The 21,924-nt window shown below is 37.7% G+C and overlaps 1 protein-coding gene across 2 annotated transcripts in view; it reads right to left on the bottom strand.

Moving 5' to 3' along the window:
- Positions 1 to 2,380: 2,380 nt before the first annotated feature.
- Positions 2,381 to 21,924, bottom strand: part of GPBP1 (GC-rich promoter binding protein 1) — a 32,932-nt gene continuing 13,388 nt past the window's right edge. For both annotated transcript variants that reach the window (XM_032205920.1, XM_032205921.1), the window contains exons 4-13: positions 19,454 to 19,573; positions 14,026 to 14,149; positions 13,343 to 13,566; positions 12,548 to 12,614; positions 10,869 to 11,053; positions 9,929 to 10,069; positions 9,283 to 9,447; positions 6,550 to 6,734; positions 3,398 to 3,500; positions 2,381 to 2,637 (exon numbers count right to left, since the gene is read on the bottom strand). In XM_032205920.1, coding sequence (XP_032061811.1) covers positions 2,479 to 2,637; positions 3,398 to 3,500; positions 6,550 to 6,734; positions 9,283 to 9,447; positions 9,929 to 10,069; positions 10,869 to 11,053; positions 12,548 to 12,614; positions 13,343 to 13,566; positions 14,026 to 14,149; positions 19,454 to 19,516 — 1,416 coding nt within the window. In that variant the 5' untranslated portion in view covers positions 19,517 to 19,573 and the 3' untranslated portion in view covers positions 2,381 to 2,478. The remainder of the gene's footprint in view (positions 2,638 to 3,397; positions 3,501 to 6,549; positions 6,735 to 9,282; positions 9,448 to 9,928; positions 10,070 to 10,868; positions 11,054 to 12,547; positions 12,615 to 13,342; positions 13,567 to 14,025; positions 14,150 to 19,453; positions 19,574 to 21,924) is intronic.

The raw sequence follows: 21,924 nt of genomic DNA, 5'->3' as shown, positions 1-21,924 counted from the left end.
TATCAAGCTCTCCAGGACCAATACTATCAAATTATCTCCAGCAGACAGTCTTTAATACTCAAAGCTTGAGAGAATATGCTAAAGGAATGGACAAACTTAGCCCCAACAACTTTTTAAGCTGTTAGCGCAGACATCCTTGCTGGTGTTGAGCTGCTCAGGCATAAGAAACAAGCATGTATCCTGGGAATGGAACATGGTTCGGGTGCAACAGAAGAGAAGGGCTAACTACTAAAATTGCCCTGGGAAAGGAACAAAGGTGAAGAGGGAGGTTACATTGTTACACATTAGAGAATTGTATTTCATTCTGCTTTACATCCTCATGCACAAAAGGGAGGGATGCAGTGTAAACAAGTGCCTTCATGCATGTCATGAAACTAATACATGAAAAACTTTCTTTAGTTGGGAAGTGTCACTCAAAACAAAGTGCTTTTTATTAAGGGGAAAAAAAAAAAAAAGAGGACTTACGTGTTACTCAGCATTGCTCTAAGTAAACATACCATAAAGCAATCCAATTCCTCAGCAGAAACATAAAACTTCCCCACTACCACCTCTTACAGCAGAGAGGGACAAACTAAGTGACAGAGCAGACTGATAACTATTTAAGATAAGAGCTATGCAGACCTTTGATACCAGCTTCTGAGCCAGCATGCAAGGTCAAAACAACTTCTTCCGCAAAGGGTTAATTATAGAGATGACACTTATCATTAAACTAAAGACAGAAACAAGTTAATGTACTGTTGAGATATCAAGGCTTACTTAGTAGTAAAATTAGTGTATTTATATGCAATTAAGTAGCTAGGATAGGCAGAAGATACTGTTGAACAGATGCAACAACCAAAAATGAAAAAATGGTACAAAGGTGTGAAATGTTAGTTTAAAAAAAAAAAAAAAAAAAGCAGAAAGGAAAGAAGGTGTTTAAGGCATACAAGTAGGAATGACTTCATTATTGATACAGCACTTTTCTCTTCAGAAAAAACATTTATCCTCTGAAATACAGAAAAGAAACCGCCATAGTTCTTTCTAAACATTGTGCCAAAATTACCTAAAACATTTGCATCTGTTCAAAGGAAAAAATCTTGAATAGAAACCTTTATTTAAGCTAAACCAAAAAAAAAAAAAAAAAAAAAGCTATGTCTTTGGCCCAAAATTTTTAGATGCCACATTATAAAAAGTCCTTTCCTAAAAAAAAAAGATTAAACATGGACAAAACCTCATCTTCACAACTACTTACGCTTTAGAGTTTAAAATTGTGAGCTACTTACTATAAAATAGTGCAATTCAAAAATATCTTGAAAGAGGAATGTCTACACATATGCTGTGTTATAAATGTCTGTGACACCATGGAGTGCAGTTGTGCTTATGGATTAATGCTATGTAGTTTGTACAACCTTGCAGAACACATTTAAAGCACTAAGATGATCCAAATAAAACTGGATATAATACACTCTTAGCTTTAAAATGTGTAAGGAGTTTGACACAAAGCAAGCAAAACAGGTGCTTATTGCATAGTTACACTTCTCCATTGCTGTGAAAGCAGGATCTGGTGATGGAAGTATTTTTACCTCACTCTGAAACGCAGTGACCGCTGCCAGAGTACATTTAACATGAATGCAAGCAAAATTTACTAGTTTTTAAAACAATACCCTTGATGCTATGCACTGAGACAATACTCTGCAAATCAGTTTATTTTCCATGTAGTGGACAAATCCAGTCAGTGTAATTATTTTTCCGCATGTGAATGGTAAATTCAAAGTGCTTATTTTCCCACAAGTGTGGGTTCATTGTGAGAATACTGGGCCTTGCAATACTCTATAAAGCTCTCAATTTAAAGGTTAGTTGTAAAAATTTGGAACTGTAACATCGAGGTTCTTTTTCTTTTCCATTAATAACAATGACTACACTACAATGGCTAAAGAGCAATTATGTGTGGAAGAAGTAGAACAGCACAACAGCTCAATTAAGGAAAAGAGTTTTAGTGCACTTTGCTCATTTTAGCCAACATGCTACATTGCCCTTTTTGCATACAAAGTGGACTCAAGGATTTCCATTGTAAGAAAGAAATGACCTGGCAAGCAAAACACAGTGTCAAGCTGCCCTTTTTTCCCCCTTTTATATGTGGACATTTTAAGACAGAAGCTTTGCAAGACATTACACAATTCTTTTTGTTTTTATTATTAAATGAGAAAGTCTGATTTGTTACATTGTCACATTGCTAGTCAGAAATGCTGCAGTGATGAAGAAAGTCAATGCTGGGGCAACCCAAGTCCTCATTCTACAACATTCGTTAACAAAGAAATATAGTAATGTTCGACACACCCAACACAACATTCCTTGCTTTCTTCAGAGAGAAGTCCCATCACTCTTCTTCTAATCGGGTATGTTACTACATAACTTAATTTTTTTTATTTTTTTTTTTGATAATACATCCCCATATTCTCATGAGATCAAAAGAAGCTTCTACAGATGGTACAGAAATCTTCACACATCGTCATCATCTGATGTATCAGTGCTGCTCGTCTCAGAATCATCATTCTCCAGAGCAGGTTTGAAAGTGCTGTTTTTCCAGGGGCTAAATTTAAAATCACAGATGAGGCCATTTTTCAAAATGCCATTTTTCCGGAGGCCGTTTTTCTGTAACTGAAACAAGAAAACATGATGCATTTAGAGAAAAAAAAGCTAAGCACAATAATCTGCTGCATTTCAGTGTTCTCTACATCTTTGTCTATGGACTACGTTAGATCCACAGCACTACCTGTTACATACACGCACAAAGGAAAATTCACCTGAGACCCTTCGGTTTTGGACCTGAACCCAAAAGCCTGCAATCAGACCAAGCTAAGCTTCTGTACTGTGCAAGAGTTTACCCTCTTCTCATCTACCTCCTCAGATATTTTGCCCCAGTGATCCCCCACACACAGTCTCTTCTGTGATGCAGTCCCTTTTTCCAGTCTGCTACAAAAAAAAAAAAAATCAAGTCTAGATTGCCCATTCAGACTACATTACTAGTAAATTTTGTGTTCCTCAATTTACAGCAAAGGTAGACAAGGAAGCCATAATGAAATATTGAAAGAAAATTCCCTTTCCTCAGGCTGAGCTGAGGAACTGGAAAGCTTGTACAATTCTGCAACCAGCAATGCTGAAACTACTCAGAAGCCCTCCCTTCCTCTTTCCTTGATATTTTCAGCATAGGCGCTCTCTAAAATAAGCACTGCTCCCCATATCTTTTTTAAGCCACTGTTCTTCTGAAAGGGCAACGGAGGAAAGAAGATAGAGGAAAGAAAAATGGCACTAAAATGGCACCAACCCTAATCATCAAAATTACTGGAGATCCTACTCAAAGGTAAGTATTTAGGGCATCCATCTATAAGTTCATCACAGAATATTAACTTAGCATTACCTGTTCACTGATGACTTGGAATTCCCTCATCTCATCCTCTGTTAGTGGAGCACACGTTTCATCATTTTCTGCATCTTCCTGCCAGCCCATCTCCTTTAACAGCCTTTAAAATAAAGAGGACAACATTAAAGAATTTCTGCACACACTCAGACATTTGAAGCTCTGCCTATACAGATATGTAAAGAAGTGTAATAAATACATTAGCTCATAAATCTTTTTTAAACAGCCTTTTAACCCACTTTCATATAAGAGTTTAAGAAGAGATATATAAAGCACAGAAGTTCAGAAGTCATAAGGTCCTTCACAGCTGACCCTGTTCTGACACACTTGATTTTAAAAGCTGCCAAAACTAAACAGTAATACTTAAATCTACAGAACACATAAGCAAACTTTCACTCCATGGCTTGTACATATTAAGTATTACATTTCCTGCCATCATGTTTCACATACAAAATAGACCCCGCCACCTCTGCCAATCCAGTGAACATACCAACACAAACACCAAACTTTCTATTATCTTACTCCAGCATCTTTGTTAATCTACTGACAGTGTTCCCAGATATGGAGGCTCTTAGGATAAGCTGCCCAATATCTGGAGTAAAGCCTTATGGAACGCAGCCTAGAAAAACCCTCACTTTCTCCTAGTCTGTCTCAATTGGATGGCTGCTGTCCAGAACTGCAGCAATAAAGCTAGCAGAAGAGAAAATAATTTGGACCATATGCAAGTTCAGCTTTTGATGCATGGAGATTCTCTTGAAAGCTTATCTGGTGTTGTCACACCACAGCCTTTCCAGCCCATTAAGCTGCATTGTCGGGTTATTTATCTAAGAAGTCATTCAAGGTAAATGAGTACAACAAAGAGACCTTGGCTACGCAGTGGCATCTGTCATATTCCTAAGGTTGAAGCTGCAAGAAAGCAGAATGCAAGTCAACTTTTTTTTTAAGGCAAGAAATCTACGTAAGATGGAAAAGTAAGAATATATTTCCTTTGCATAAGTATGCAAAAGGTTCGATGGAACCGTAGCATGCCTCCTCAAAAATGGTGTGGAGAGGCAAAGATGGATACTGAGGAAATGGGCAGGTTTTTTCCTGTATAACAGAGCAACCATGACAATGCTAGCACAGTCCCTCCACAGGAGCTAAAAGAAGAGATGTTTTTTCATCTCAAATCCACAGTATCTTCTGCATCAAGTCACAGAGACAGTGCACCTGGGAGAAGCTGCATTGCTGCTCAATAACAGGCATGATTCAGAATGCAATGGCCTCCTAGAGTTTCTACTTTTCTAACATACGCTAGTGTCAGAGATAGACAGGATACCCTGTCTCACCTGACAGATGTTGCTATTACAGCACAGACAGACCACAACAAAGAGTGAGTTTTAGGATACAGGGAGGGAAAGAAACAAACACATTCCTCTGGTGATTTAGCTTGAGATATCCAAAACTGCAATAATCAAAGTGTTTTGACTGGTGCCAGAAGTGTGACAGCAGTATCTGCACATGATGCCAGTGGTTTTAGATGTGAAGACACTGTGGTACCACGGTTATCTGATGAAGACATTGTGGTATTTAATGAAGATGGTATGTTTTCTTGCTGCAAAGTTTTTGCCAAAAGAATTAGCATCTTCCCCTGGCAAACCATTTGCTTGTTGACCTGAAATCTTAAGGAAGTAAAAGCTATTTCACAACAAAAATATAGAGGCTCCTAAAAGTATATGCTAGAACTGGTGCAGGAAACTGACAGAAATGAAGAACACTGAATATATTAAAAGTTAGTTAGCACAGAAGTAGTTAGATGAACTCAAGGTGATGAAGCCTACCTGATACTTCATTTGGCCAGATGTCAGCAAGAAATGCCATTCAATGGAACCCTCCCTTCCTAAAATTCTAGGTCCCAATACAAAAGGTTGTATTGCAACATCATCTGAAGTTAGCAGGACTGCTGTGTCTTTACAGCAGCATTAGTTTCTAGGACTGTTATGAGGGTGAACTATACTAAAAAAAAAAAATTACACTTCAAATTAGGAAACTCACCAACAGGACAAGTACATAATCACTGCACAGTGGAAACTCCCCTAGTGGAAGGAAACCCAAGAAGTATTCTGTGCAACGTGTGCCAATTCAGTTATTAGGCATCCACAAGCATCCTGTGAGTTAAGCTGGTCACTTCAAGTCCATTTTTCTACTAAACACCTACCAAAAGCACTGTATATACACTAGAGGTCAAAGCTAAAGGACTAGCATGGTAGAGACACACAATGTCTCCAGGATACCACAGAGAGAAGCTTGCCGAGAAACCCTATGAAGGCCTATCAAAGTCATTTGAGTTGACAAGTGACAGATCTGACTCCAACCTTACAGTCAAAAATCAGGGTCAGCAGCTACCAGCAGTCCAAGATTTCTGTCTCCACAGTCAATAGGGGGTGTGTAGGGGGCAGGGGAAATGGGAGAACAGGCCAGACTGCATTTCACTTCCGACACTCATATCAAAGAGATCAAGAAAGTCTCCTCTACAGGTACTACAAAAGAAGTTGTCTAGTCCAATGTATACATACTGTCTATCACTGGAAAAAGATGCTGGGTTTCTTCAGTTACCAGAAACAGTAATAATTTATCAGAACTCAAACAAGCTCACCTCCAGATGGAGTTATGATTTCTCAGCAGCACCATTCTCATCTCTACCAGCTGCTACTGCAATTACTTCTTATGAGATAACAGAATTATGTTTCGAACCTTTTTGAAGTTACTTTCTCCCTTTCCATTGAATTGTCTTGCAATATCACTATGTCACATGGTCAGTTATAAAAATAATCCATTTATTTAACAACAAGAAAAAACTCAGAGTTGTACATAAGATGCATCATTTAAAGTATTGTTAATACTCATAGCAATTACATGCATTGTTCCTCCTAGATACGCAGACCAGTTTGCTTTATTTGTTTATATGGAAATATATCAAATATTTAATAAAGCAAGTTAAAGATGCCAGTACATGACTCAAACAGAAATTCTACGTTAGTACACGTCAGTAAGTTAAACTTTCTATGGTACTAGTATTTTGTGTTCTCAGTTTTCAGATTCTGAATAAGCTGGTAAAAATATGACACATGCTCACTTACCATGAATTAGCATTTTGTATAAGAAGTACATACCTATGCTCTGCCTCAAGCGAGCTTGAAAGAACATCTGCCTGAGGTAAAGTTGAAGATCGAGTGATCTGTTGAGATGTAATTGAAGCATTGCCATTCTCTTGAGGAATTTCATTTTCAAAGTTTCGGTTTATATCTCTCTCATGATGAGGACTGTTGCTGTTACACAAGTTAAAGGAGTCATCATCCTGTCAAAATAATTACATATTACAGAGTTTACATGTAAATTCCACTCACAAGTAAAATGCTGCAATTCACTGATTGTTTAATTTAATTTTAAATGGAGATGTCCTATACTACAGAGGGTAATTCTGCTCCTTTTTTTCAAGGGTTTACAATACATTGATGTTACAGAAATCTGAAGTTATACCACTGATTGAGTAAAGTAGAAAGCAGCTCCCATGCTCTGCCTGAAAATTGTAGAAAAATTTCTAAATTATCTTAAAAATTCAAGCTTATATAAGCTGTCTTTTATAATTTGTTCTTTGTAAAAATATCTGTTGAACTTACAAACAAGGTTCCTTATTAAATAAATACCCTGTGTCAGGCAAAGTTTGAAAATGTGAGAACTCTTATGCTTATTTGGTTTAAGGGGCAGGTCACAGTCACCTATCTCAACCAGCAAATTCACCTGCCACAAGTTCAGAAAAACTCCTTAAATTCAGACAACAGCTTACCCTTCACACAGGCACACACCACAGAATTTCACAAGCTGTTGTTTCAGCTATTGTAACTTACTAGCAATGATATTAGAACTAGAGAGAGACAGCTTAATTAGAAAGCAGACTTTGCAGATTCACTCAAATATTAAAAGTTCTTTTATCCTATAAACCTGAGATGTTTATTTTTATTCTACTTTTTCAGCAGCTTGCAATTCTTACTCGGTAATTAGCCAAACAGACTCAGAAGTCTTAGCAACTATAGAAATAAAGAAGACCATGATCATTATCTAGCTAGAACATTTTTTTTAAAAAACAAAACCCCTAGGTTTGGCACACAATAGTATTATCCATAGTAGAAGTCAATCACTCAATCGGCCAGTTCTGCACTTACAAGAAATCATCCATCACCACCTTTCTGCTCCCATTCAGAGTTATCAGCTTCCAGAAATTTTAGAATGTTCACCAAAAATTTCTTTAAAAAAAAGTATCGCAGTAAATCTATGTTCATCTGTTAAATCATTAACCTGGAGAAGGTATCTCAGACTATCAGAGAAGAATCATAAAAATATCAAAGGATTTTACCGTATTAGGGTAAAACAGTTTCCTCAAAGCCTGTCTCAACTGCTGATCACAATTTGCCTCATTATTTCAGAGGTGAAATCTGTCACTGGAGGCCCTCTAATTCTATCATGTTACACAACACTGTTGTGCACTTATCTACCTAATAACTCAGTTGCACAGTACATTGCCTACTGATGATCATTTAAATGAATGTTGAAAGTAGACAACTATTACAGTTACACGCCTTGTTAAACTTTAACTTCTTTTCACACCTGTTAGTTAGTGAAACAAGGTGCATGCAATCACTAATAAATATTCCAAGCTACATGTTACATACACCTGTCCAAAGATATTATGGCTTCCACATCTAAACACCTTTTTTTCCTCCCAAAATACACTGGTTCAGAAAATGAGCTGTGTACAGCGGTACAATCATATGCATCTGACATAAGCACCATGAAGACAAAGAACGCAAGACAATTTCATGAACAGGAAGTCCCATCGTGTTCATATATTTTGAGAATTCTAAGCTCATGGCAAATGTTTCCCAAGACCTTTCAACCTTAACATTTCTTAAACAACATTGCACTCAACATCCATCTCAGGGTGCTTGGCAACAGAATGCCTAAGAAAAAGGTGAAGACCTTTCCTAACTGATACGTAGTTAAATTGTACAATCCCATTACAGCAAGTTTTATTTTGCCTGAAATAGAAACAGGGTCAGAAGAGTCAGTCTTACTTTTACAATCAATGCACAGTTGCACTTTTTTTTTTTTTTCATCTCTCTGAATCTGCGTAATACTTCAAGACTTTTTTTTCAATACTTTTACCACTCAGATGTGTAATCACCTCATCCTAAGGTAACACATCACTTAACTACATGAGGTAATTATGCTTATGGCTTACTGGTGGCAGGTAGCACAAACATTAACGTTCTCAGGTGCCAGCCAGGCACTACATACACAGACTGCGAATGAAAGAAACTTGACGCATTAACAATATATACAGTGCAGCAAGTTCTCAGTTCAGAAGCAGAAACAGGTTCTTTATATACACATAAATCAAACTATTGTTCCTACAGTAAGGCCAAGAATAGAGATGTTCTTGGCATCTAAGACTCCAATTTAAATTCTGAAAACAATTTGAGAAACAGAACCAAGTTTTTCCATTAATTGTTTTGCAATGTAACTAACAGCTGAGGTGCAAAATGCTGCCCTCCAGAAAGATTACACTGACGTACAGGGATTCTTTATTCTTTTTATTGTTGCTAAAGACAAGGTATGCACGAGTTATTGATATGCAGCAACATATCCTTTAGAAATAAAAACTACATGTACTGGAGAAACAGTAGTATTTGGAGCAACTTTTAAAATTAATCAAAAGGTAATTCCTTTCCTACATTCAAACATCCAAGAACGTGTCTTAAAAGCTGGCTACAGACAAATGTGATGTATTTTACGTTCAGTCTGAAACGTGTTACTGTGGGACCTACAACAGGTATGAAGAAAATTACCTTCTCTTGCCCAGCATGATTCCCATCTTCATGTTCTTCTTCTACTCGATCTCGTTTCAATGCTTTCAAAAATTCACTCTTCTTATCAGTTCGCATTCTTGTCAATTTTGTTAAACGAGGCTGACCAACTTTGTCAACAGGGGATGAAGAATTTGACCGATTACACTAACACAAGGGGTTAGAAAAAAAAGTAAGACTATCAGAAGCTCATTCATTTAGGAAAGTTTGAAAAAAAGACAAAGTTTCTCAGGAACTTGTAGTCTGGGGTTGTGCACATAACCCAGTCAAAAGCAGAGGGAAAAATATTTGTCTTTTAATATACACAATTCTTGCATCTAAACAAAGAGATACAGATTTATAGAGTACTGCTAACAAACAAACCTTCTGACATTTATTAGCAGTTTTAAAAGTTTAAATTTATCAAGGTTATGCACCCTAGTGCACCATTTTTACTACATATCAAACCTACAAAGCAAATTGTGCAGGACTTAATGGCTGGTGAGGTAGCTTCTGTTTCCCCCTCTCATATAAGCTTCCAAAATATAACTTTAGTTATAACTTATATAGTTATAACTTTAGATAACTTATCTAATCAAGCAAATTAAAAAATTGATCTATTAAATTAAGAATACAAACACTGCTTTACCTCTTTCACTGAATTTTGTGATACAGGAAATGCCTTGGCAGTTGATTTGAAAGGAATGAAATTGCCAGTACCATATGCAGATTCATGAGGAAACGCATTTCCAACTTTATTTTCTTTTGCTTGGCTTTTCCACTGTGAAGGCTAAATAAAAATGTAAAGAATCATTAACAACATTATTTCCATCAATCTTCAGAAAAACAACTAAGCAAAATGAAATCATAACTACAACCATTTAGAGCAAACACCTGTTTTCTTGTAGGATAGAGACTGTTTATGAGCAACTCATCCTCTCACAAATACTGTTTACGCTTTCTATATAATGAGTTAAATGCAAAAACAATTATCACTCTCTTATTTTGGTTCTTAATACATCAGATTAGAGTCTTCAGCAGCTGCATGTGATGTTTTTAATGCAGCGAATTCTAGAGTTAAGAACAGCTCTGTCAGATGCTCTCAGTAGCACAGAAAAAATCTCCCCAAAAAGATTAACATAGGAAGTTGCATATGGAAAGGGACCAGAACAGTTCTAGTGGGTTGCAACATTATCTGTATCAATAGCTGGGATAAATTCTGAAGGTATTTTTATGCCAGCTGTAGTTCTCTGCTTGGTACTTTTTTTTGTTGTTGTTAAAAAATAAACACAAAAAGCATTGCTATTTCCTAAGTTCAAAACATCCTTTTAATTTGGACATTTCTCACTTTTCTCAAAAACGGGAATGCAATAAATTGAGATTCAATTACAGCTGGTTTTTGTTGTCATAGTTGGTTTTTTTAAGTGAAAAAGTGTTTCCACTTCTGAAGTATGTGGCAATTGAAGTGTTCAAGATCTGAAAGCATACTCTGGAAACAGAATTCCCAAGGGTGAAATCAGGACATTTTGAATCAGAGCACGTTTCATTTTCCCAGCACGTCATTCATGCCATGAGTATCCAAAACTCACCTTTGTGGGTGGAGTGGCAGGTTTAGGGATTAATCCTTTATAAACACTTGTGCCAGTTCCATTTTTTACTGGCTGTGAATGAAGACTTCCTACTACAGGAAATCCAGATATCTGCAGTTCTTTTGTATTGCCCTTTTTAATGACCAGCATTCTGGGAGATCTAGATTTAGGGTTCAAAGGATATTCTGGAGAAAAAAAAAAAAAAGAAAAAGCATGCATGTGTATAAAGTCTTAAGTTTCTATTTCATAAGGTACTGTATAGCCATGTGGTCTAGAACAAACAGGCATAAGGCAGGAGATCAGTCTGGTGATATTTCCACAAATACCACGCTGTACAAATCTGGCTAAACAGAAGTTCTTTTCCATTTTCTACAACCATCATTTATAAAATAATTCCACTTGGCAATGCAGGAGTTTTATTTTCAGAAAAGATATTCTTCAAAGAAACTAGTTATACAGTTCTTGTTTGGAAATCTAAAACCAAATACTATCACTTGATACTAGAATAGTCAGTTTGAAGAGACCTCTAGTCCAATTGCTCAGGTACTTGGGGCTAACCAAATGATAAAACACTACTGAGGGCATTGTCCTAATATCTCTTGAACACAGACAAGTGTGGGGCATGACCACCTCCCTGTGAAGCCTGTTCCAGTGTTTGACCACCCTCACAAGAAATAATTTTTTCCTAATGTCCATTCTGAACCTCCTCTGCTGCAGCTTTGCACCATTTCTGCACATCCTGTCATCAGCTCCCACGGAGCGCAGACCAGCAGGTCCCTCTCTGCTTCCTCTCCTCAGAAAAATGTAGAAAGCAATGGGTTTACCTCTGAAACTTTTCTTTCCTAAACTGGACAACCCAGGTATCCTCAGCCTATCATCACAAGACACGCCTTCCAGCCCTGTTCCCAGCTTCGTTGTCCCCCTCTGGATGCTTTCAAGGATCTTAACATCCTCTACATTGTGGAGCCCAGAGCTGCACACCATATTTAAGGTGAGGCCACACCAACACTGAACATAACAGGAGAATCACCTCTTTTGACCAGCTGTCTGTACTGTATTCAGTGCACCCCAAAATGCAACTTACCATCTTGGCTGCATCTTCAAAAGATAATATGCCTTTCATATTTCCCTTCAATGTTACCAAAGAATTATTACTTGCATATTAACCACTCAATTTATAGCCAAATATAATTTACATTTATAGCCACACTGATGTCTTTATAACCATGAGAGAAGAGATGACTACTATTCCAGACCATCGCAATGACCATTTTATCTCCATGGCATGGTTTCTCTCCAAGCTCTCTAACAGCTGTAATCAGTCAGAAGCATTCTTTCACCAAGTCTTCAGCTAGCAATCACATCACTAGTTTAGGTGATCCACCTGCAGTATATTTCCTCTTGGGAGATAAATTCTTGACATCTTTCCAAAAAGATGCATGGTTTTTGAGGAACAAGAACCCTAGTTGTGGCTACATCTAAAGATCAACAGATTGACATCCAAACAGAAGTGTTACCTCTCTTACAAAAAAATACATCGTAATGACACTGAAATTTCCACAATTTTCCTCGATCTCTATCTGTATCCTTATATTCTAAAAGAGATACTTATGTTCCTAATAAAACAACTTAAGATCTGTGCTGTATTTTTTCTACTTAAGAAGATCAGAAATACTCACCCCACACACCTGCAGCTAATGATTTATTCTGGTTTGGTTCCCTCTCATATTCAGGATTCAAAGATGGCTGAAAGGAAATTTTATCATTAAAAACTTTAGAAGTCTTGAATTATAGAACTAATGAAATAAAGAATCATAGCAATATCAGAAGTATAACCTCTGCTGTCCAAGATTTTTAAATGAAGACAGACTAGAAACCTCCCCCTGCAACCCAAGTATATCAATGCTCACTTGTTTCTCTTCTCCCACAAAACATCTTAAGCACCAGTCAATACCACTGCATGAACTGTCCACAGAAAGGAAAAAAAAAAAAAAAAAACACACAGTAATGTATGGTTCTTGGAAGAGTAAGCTCACCCTTCCTCTTACATCCTAAAACTCTAGGTTTAAACCTGGGACCTCAGATGGCTGGTAGCAGAAAAACCACTTTGTTAGTACTTCAGATTTCCAGTAAGATAACTGTGTAGAATTTAATACATACATGTCACAGTAAACTGTGGTAAAATACTATAAACTTAACTGTAGCTGCACTTAATCATTTAAGTGACAGTAAATAAAAATACAATGATAAAAATGGAGATTAAAAGAGAAACAGGTGAGTGGAGAAATGACTAACACCCCCTTAAGGGAAGTGGAGAAATTTCTCTTAGTGGAGAAATGACTAACACCACCCTTTAGGTGAGGGTGATCCCTTATATGGTGATCTGTAACTGGTGAAATCTCATGAAGTAGCCTGTAATGGACAAAATGGCACTTGCAGAAACAATGAAACCCTGTTTATTAAAATTAACTTACAAAATCCTCAGCCTCAAACTGTTTAGGTACTGCTTTGTCTTCCTTCTTCCCAGTTTCATTAACATGTACATTGTTTTCATGCAGTCCTTGGCCTTTTCCACAGTGGAAAGCGCTGGTACGAGCGCGGGAACCTCCGCCATGGTATCCCCCACGATGGTTTATATTTTCTGTACCACTTCTGCCTTGTGAACGCCAACCATTCTTCTCTTTTCTCCCAAAATGCCCTTATATTTTTAAATATTAAATAAATTAAATTACAAGCAATATTGAAGGAACGTTCTAGTTTTGCAAAATTGTTAGAAGAGTTAAGCAAGCAGCTCTATTCTCTGGGATATAATAGCACAGTGAACATAAGTTTTCATTCACATAAGCAGCAGGGAAGAATCTCACAGAACTGTCAGAATCAGTTCCCTTTCCTGATTGCTCGTAAGTCACTGGCTAGAGAATTAACACAATATTCTTACCCTTCTTAAGAGAGAAATACACCCGGAATCACTACTCTAACCAGCCCTTACTCACCACATCCTCTCCCAGAAGATCTGACTTTCCATTACATATATTTTACAACAGAACACAACATTTAGCAAAGAACAGCTATTATGATAAGATTATTTTCCTAGTTAGAGGGCTACAGTGCAGTGATATAGATGTATTTAAAATATTTCATGAAAGGTAAGTTATACCTCCATTAGGCCGTCCAATGTTAGGATCAAATCCATCTGAAGAGTTGTGTCTTCTGCGATTTGCTTCATAACGATTCTCTGTCCATGAAAAATTTTCAGAATGTTTCTCAAAGTTCAGTGATGACTGTAAAAGAACACAAATAGTAGACCTGAGATACCTGATTAATAACAAAACTGATTTATCAGAACTGTAACACGTAGTATGGCAGACAATACAGCAATTGTCAAGTATGCATATGTTCAGAGTTATGTCAACCACCTTCATGCCAGTAGAACTGGAAGCTCTATATTCCACTCCAAGGACGCTGAAACAATGCTGAGGACCATGCTTGTGACACAGGACAAAAAAAGCCAAGTTTTTATTTTGTTCTGGCAGCAGGATGAAGACAAGTGGTATGTGTTGCAGCACAGGAAAAATAAAAAGTTAAGAAAGGACAATAAATCATAGTTTAGAAGACTGGAAGGCAAACAACACAACTTTTAACCTGGAGCCTAAGGACCTAAGAATAGATTGAGCACCTTAGAAGAGGTTTGAAAGGCTGGAGCTGAAGAGATAAAGGACACATGGAGGAGAGGAAAAATAAAAAGATAGGCTAAGCATAATCTGCAAGGCTACAAAAAAGGCAAGAGGTTCTCACCATGATAAGCAACTTCCCAAACTCCATAGATTTTATCTTTAAACAAAAATACCCTAAGTTTGTCATATGCTAAATGCCAAGTGAAACTTAGTTTTAGACACCTGATCATCTCAAAGGTAAGGCTCAGATGATAATCTACTGAAAGGTTTGAAATCTGCACAGCCCAGAACCAAGTACCATTAACATTGACACTGCAAAATTTAGATTAATAGCAACTACAGCTCTTCAATTTGGGGTTTGATTCTGGCCAGTTTATCAGTCAGAATGCTTTTTGGCATTGATATGTATTCAGGTAGATACTTCGCATATATTTATTTGTTGTGTTTGTTGCTATTAACCCACAAATTTTCCCAAGCTAATGCACCATATAGAGATGGTATGTAACTTTAACTATTAATTTTTCAAACCTTGAAAACATCATTCTAATGTAAGCATGAATGATGCATGCCTGAAAATGAAAGCCCCAAGTTTAATTACAATGGTTATTATCCATTAACATCTTAACAAGCTATATTAACTTTTGATTCCAATTAGAGTGAGTACAAAAAGAAAAGGTAAGTCATGGTAAGAGACTTAACTACTTTGGAAAATACATTGAAGAAAATCAGTCTTCCACCACCAACCCCATCAATAGGCAAGCACGCAAAAAACAATCCCTAGATTCTTATGACAATCTTAATAATCATCATAATAATGCCTTCAGCAGTGCTCAAGGTGCTGTTCAAAATCCACTGCTTTTGTGTAATTCGAGTAAGCAAGACATGCTTTTTATTTTAAACACATACTATCAAATTGTACAGAATCCAAACGACAAGGGATTTCCCTCTCAATCAGAGACCTGGGAAGAGAACTATTCCCTTGAGAACTTGGAGAGGACGGAAAAAACAGAAAGCTATAAGAAACTGTCAAAAGATTTGAGATTTAAAGATTTGAGATTTAAATATTTGAGATATCCATATAAGGAACCTCAATATCAATTCCTTACAAACAGGCTTTGATTAAGCCACCAAAAATTTAAGAACACTTCAGATTTGCTGATTATAGTTGTAATTTTAGAAGACAGCTTTGTGTGTTCATTTACATATGACAACTTTCTAATATTGCCTTTGGAGATTCATTTTTTGAGTAACTTTGAAGAACAATCATACTTTCACAAAATGGAAGTTGTACTTGATATATCTGAAGTTACTAAGTCATTTTCAAGGATCATGCAGTTTGTTCTTTCCCCACATGATGGAGGTATCAGTCTATCAAGCCTCTCACGGCAAAGATGACAGTAAGCTTTGTAATCAACAGGAAATCTATTGGCAATTTCTAGAAGTTGAAAAGTTATCTGACTTTATTCAGCCAGCCAAGAAACAAACCAAAACAGATTTCTGAAGTATAAGAATCCTTATTGCATAACATGAAGTGACAGTAACCTTGCAAAAACTATTGACTTTAGCATTGTCTGCAATTGCTCCATATACATTTTACAGAAATCCTTTTAGAAATCATATGTCCATATCCCAAGATGGCTTCACATCTGCCCAATTACAGTACTGCACTGATGCAAATATACTAATTCCAGACCTGAACTAAGGCTGCTCAACAGCGGCTACCCAGCTAAGTGGACTTTGCTATGTAAGTAACAGGGAGATGATATAAAAGCTTGTTCTTAAACGGAAATCAGCAGCAACAGATGAGCTGGATTTCAGTCAAGGTATCATCTAGTCAAGGTATCATTAGGTATCATTAAGAAAGCTCATTCCTGTTCCATCAGGTTTTTCTAATGCTATCCTTTACTTGTGTGAGGGAAAGCCTCAGCTATCCAGCATGGAGAGGAAATCAAACTCCTGAAGATACAGTTCCTCAAAGTGCCTCCTCAGTGAAACAAGTTCAGTTTCTCCTCAGTTCTAAATGCTGTTCATAGCACAGCCTTATCCCAGCTTCATCCTGAATGAAACATGAGACTCCTTCCCTCCTTCATCCTATCCTTCCTCTTCACCTCCATCCCTCTTATCTGTTCTTCCCTTCAACTGCCTCATTCAGGTAACATGAAGCAGAAACGAACACTTATTCTAAAAACTGCAGTGTGAGGAGGGAAGGCTAGGCAGGGGGCCACAATATTTGAGATCTTTCTTGCAGACGAATGACAGAACAAGCCTTATGATGTAAGTTAAGAATTATTACCCATCAGTAGGGCCAAAAAGACTGTTCAAATGTTTAATGGGTCGTGTATCACAAAGCGCTCATCACTGAAGGAAGAGGTAATGGAAGCAAATAAGCTGCAATACAGACAACAAAGCACACAGACTATAATAGCTACAACCTTCTTGGAAGAGATAGAAGAAAGCTTATCTAAACTCCTTCAGGCAAAAACTCATGGAAGAGAACAGAATCCACAACAGATGCTTCCAATGAAACTTCCTACTATTCAGGAAGGAGGTGACAAAAAACAACCCACACCTCAAATACATTTGAATATTGCTGGAACTTACTTTTATCCTGCTGTACTGACATTTTAAGTACGCAGGCAAATCTCTTCCAGCAGATTCTTGGAATATGTGGAGCAAAATTGTTTTGTAATTCTGACACTATATTAAACTAAGCTCCAATTATTATTCCTGTTGAAAACATTAAATTGGAAAGAGCAGGTCACAAAAAAAAATGAGTATTTCAGAAATCAAGCATAATAAAATCAAACAGATCTCAGGAGCTGCCTGGAATCAGATAAGGCTGTCTCTTAACAGCAACTGACAGTTGCTGATAGACTATCCTAAACAAAGAAGCTAGCTAGTTCAGCATAAAAGAAAGATAAAAAGGTCATAAGATTAATCAGGACATTAAATGAGCTCAATAAAAAATGCATGCATGCATCTGTGTGTAGATACATAAGTAAAACAATGTAGACTACTCATACTGACTGCTGACTGTGCACTGAACAATCGCACAAGCCTATTTCCAAATTTTATAAAGGCTAAGTATTTTCCATGGACATGAAAGACAGCAAGAAGCTTAAGTACATGAAAGCAACATCACTCTCATAGTTGTAGACAAGGACATTGCATTCAAAAATACTAGAACAAAGAAGGTAAACAGGTAAATTGGGAAATGATATGCATTTGAAATGTCCAGTGCTGCCTCTACATTTCTATATTCACGTAAAGAAAGAGTAGGAGAATATGACAGAAAAAGAAACATTTATAAGATAGTCAAGTTCAAGAATCCCTAGAATCCCTAGAAATCACAATGGGTTCAACTGTCACCAGTGGTATTCCCCAGGGGTCACTGTTGAGGTCCATCCTCTTTAATATCTATATTGAGAATATGGATGAGGGAACTGAGTGCACCTTCATTAAGTCTGCATACGGCACCAAGTAGGGAAGAAGTGTCAGTCTGCTGGAGGGTAGGAAGGCCCTGCAGAGGGACCAGGACAGGATGGGTAAATAGGCAGAGGCCAGTGGGATGAGGTTCAGCATGGCAAAGTGCCGGGTCCTGCACTTTAGTCACAACAACCCCATGTAGTGCTACAGGCTTGGGGCAGAGTGTCTGGAAAGCTGTGCAGAGGAAAGGACCTGGGGGTGCTGATTGATGCTCGCCTGAACATTAGCCAGCAGCGTGCCCAGGTGGCCAAGAAGGCCAGCGGCATCCTGGCTTGTGTCAGGAATAGTGCAGCCAGCAGGAGCAGGGAGGTGATCGTGCCCCTGTACTCTGCTCTGGTGAGGCCGCACCTCGAGCGCTGTGTCCAGCTTTGGGCCCCTCACTACCAGAAGCACATCGAGGCCCTGGAGTGTGTCCAGAGCAGGGCTACAAAGCTGGTGAGGGGCCTGGAGCACAGGTCCTATGGGGAGTGGCTGAGGGCACCACGGTTGTTTAGTCTGGAGAAGGGGAGGCTCGGGGAGACCTTATTGCTCTCTACAGCTACCTGAAAGGAAGGTGTGGGGAGCTGGGGGTCGGCCTCTTCTCGCAGGTAACTAGTGATAGGACCAGAGGGAAAGGCCTCAGGTTGTGCTAGGGGAAAAGTTCATGTTGGAAATGAGGAGATATTTCTTCTCAGAAAGAGCAGTCTGGCACTGGAATGGGTTGCTCAGGGATGCGGAAGAGTAACTGCCCCTGGGATGTTTAAGGAAAGTTTGGACTTGGTACTTAGGGACGTGGTTTAGTGGGTGATATTGGTGTTAGGGGGATGGTTGAACCAGATGGTCTTGAAGGTCTTTTCCAACCCTAATGATTCTATGATTCTGTGCTACTTCTTGTTCTTAAGAAAACTATTCCATTTCATAAACTGAGTATTTGCAGTCTCGATTGAACAGCCACAGAGAGGATGCACAACTATTTGAAAGCACCACATATTACCACCACCAACCAAGGAGACATTTCAGAAAGTCTATTTCACAAGCACGTTTTTTCTATCACTTGGATGATGCAGTAAGAAAAAGCATTCTCTAAAACGTATAGGACACAAAGCAAAATCAGAAGCAAGAACACCATCAAGCACACACCTCAGTCTCAGTTCCTTATTTTAAACTACCTATGAAGGAAGTTTTAATCCAACAACAGCTCTGACGATGTGTCCAGGTGCTTCCTTCCTTCAACCCAGCTTTTAAAGCAGAAATCCCTACTGAAGATATAAGCGTGAGATTCGAGGTTCAACTACTTACATTGTGACAGCAAGACTTGGTAGGTGTCTTCTTATCACCCTTCCCACATTCAAAAACATACGTGTATTTTTACTGTGATTGAGGTTATGACATTTAGACTTATCTAATAATGAAACTGACTGACCAGAAGAAAAGCAAAGAACATACCTTTGTTGACGATGGCGGAGTAGGAAAATTAAGCCAGGCTGGAGCAAAGTCATGCTGCGCCATTTAGGTCCAGTCTCTCCGAATCAATGAAACAAGGCTTCAGCACCTCATGGCAAGTCCCTGCAATTGGAAAAATGAGAAATGAGTACTTTTCAGATGTTTAACTTACAAAAGTATTACATTTGTGGTGTTGTCATCATTACTTCCCTTCTGTTTTCTGGTACTGTCTTCTCAAACAGATCTGGTTTGAAATCTAACCAGCCTTATCTCATTACAGCATCACATTTGTCCTTTTATTACCAGTGTCACACTAATCAAGTATTTCACAAGGATCATGAAAATAAAAATGTAACATTAATTCCTCCATTTCCTTTTACAGATGGAATGAAGCATCTTGTGTAAGGTCTGATCAGAAAGCTGAGAATTACGGAGTTGAAATATTTTCTGGTACTGTTCAGAATTGACTGCAGAAACCATTTAATTAGCTTCCTAAAAATTGATTTTTCAAATTAGCCCCTCAAAGTTAACCTCAGAGGCCGTATTAGGGTTCCTCATGAAAAGACTGGATGGTTAGAGCCAGCAAAACTCCCTAATTTTCTCCAGATTGAATGTAAACAGAGCCAAAGTATCCAGAATACTGCCAAAATCCAGTAAAATTTTCTAGTTTGAAAATGGGCAAGAGAAGGTAAAGGCTTAAGGCAAAGCCCAAGAGTACTTTTTCTGCCCCTTGTTCTCCTCACAAGCAGGCAAACATCTTTCAGTAAGCAAGAGAATGCAAGATAATACAAGCTATATTACCTAAAGTTGAACTATAGCTCTAAAAGGAAAGAAACGGATGAAACACTGCACGGCCTATAAGGTTATGTGAATCATGCTCTGCAGCTAGATACTGCAAAACTCTCAGTGATTCAAATATATTTTAAGCAGGATAATACACATTATTAGAAGTTCAGCTGGCAAAAATATAAACATCCAAGTGCATGTCATAGGGAAGCAAACACAAGTATCCCACATCTCCGAACAAGAGAATGCAGATTTGTTAGTCAGTGAGCACAGATGTGGGTCTCTAATCTACAGATGCTGTAATTTGAGTAAGTTTTAGTAAGAGCTGTGGAATCTGAACTTCATAACTAATAATTATTGTTGCATTCTGGCCCGAATTGAGGTATTGCAAACTTCCAGTGAAAGAAGAGAACATTCCAACAACTAAAATGAAGCTTAGCAGATTTCTAAGTGTTAATCTGCACTACTTAATTGAGTTGCTGCTTCTTTTTTATTCCAGGAGTTCACACAAAAGGTTTTGTAGCTACATATGATACCAGAGTTAAGTTATAAGGTAAGATGCACCTAATCAGATGGAATCCAATGAAGACAACTTTAGAAGTACGTGTCACCCAACTAATTTGTTGTAAGTTAGTGTGCCAACATCATCTAATGTGCTTTTCTGAATTAACCTCAACAGAAATTCCAGAAAAAAAAAAAATCTAAAGAATCCAATTATGACAGCCTAGAATATAACAAAGGAAGTTCTAGAATCATAGAACCACAACAAAAATAGATTCTCGTAAAAAAAAAAAAAAAAAAAAAAAGGAACCAAGTTCCTGTTAGGAACTTTTGCTGATTAATCATGCTCAGTATTGATAAACAGAAAATGGTGTTTTACCATATGAGCCACCAAGAGATGCTAAATTAAGTAACAGCAAGTTAAATGTGAACTGACTAAGAAAGAAATAATAAAAAAAAAAAAAGATTCCCCTCCTTCTCTCAGATACAGTTCCCCACTCCACAATGGAGAATCATGAAATCTTTAGAAAGGAGCGGAGAGGTATCAATACTGGAAAATCAACACAACAACAAAATCTTCAGACCAAAGCACTTACAGTCTAAAAACCAGACAAGATTCAGTACGAACCTGATAAGAACATATGAGAGGATCCACAAAGTATTACCATTGTGCTTTAATTCACTAGCATTCCCAGCTTTTAGCTTTTGCACATCAATCGCACAGGCTTGAGTTGAGACTTGGTGTTCACCAACTACCCCAGGACTAGAAAATATTTTTAAACCACAATGGTAGTATTGGAAAACTGTGGGCAAAGCTGTTTCTTCCCACAAAAAAAAATGTTCTGGAAGCAGATTCAAATCTTACCAATGTTCTCAGTTAAAGCTCTAAATAGACTTTTGTTAGTGCCACTAAGTCAGATGAGCCAGTCCCTTTCTCCCAGAGTACAGCAAAATGACAGAAAAACAAATTTACTCACAATTTTCCAATAGGCACAAATACCCTATCCATAACTAAACTGGCAAAACAAACAGCAGATCAGGAAAGGATAGATATTAATATATTTCCTTTAAACCACATTGGAGAGTGCACAGCCTGCCCATCTTTGAGTTGCCAATCCCCATGTTTAACCACACGTCATCAAATTCTTACAGTTGCTGCCTTTCTAATGTTGCCAACAAACTTGTCC

This window comes from Aythya fuligula, chromosome Z (genome assembly GCF_009819795.1).
Source record: "Aythya fuligula isolate bAytFul2 chromosome Z, bAytFul2.pri, whole genome shotgun sequence".
Lineage (NCBI taxonomy): Eukaryota > Metazoa > Chordata > Aves > Anseriformes > Anatidae > Aythya > Aythya fuligula.
This window is presented reverse-complemented; position numbering and strand designations above follow the sequence as displayed.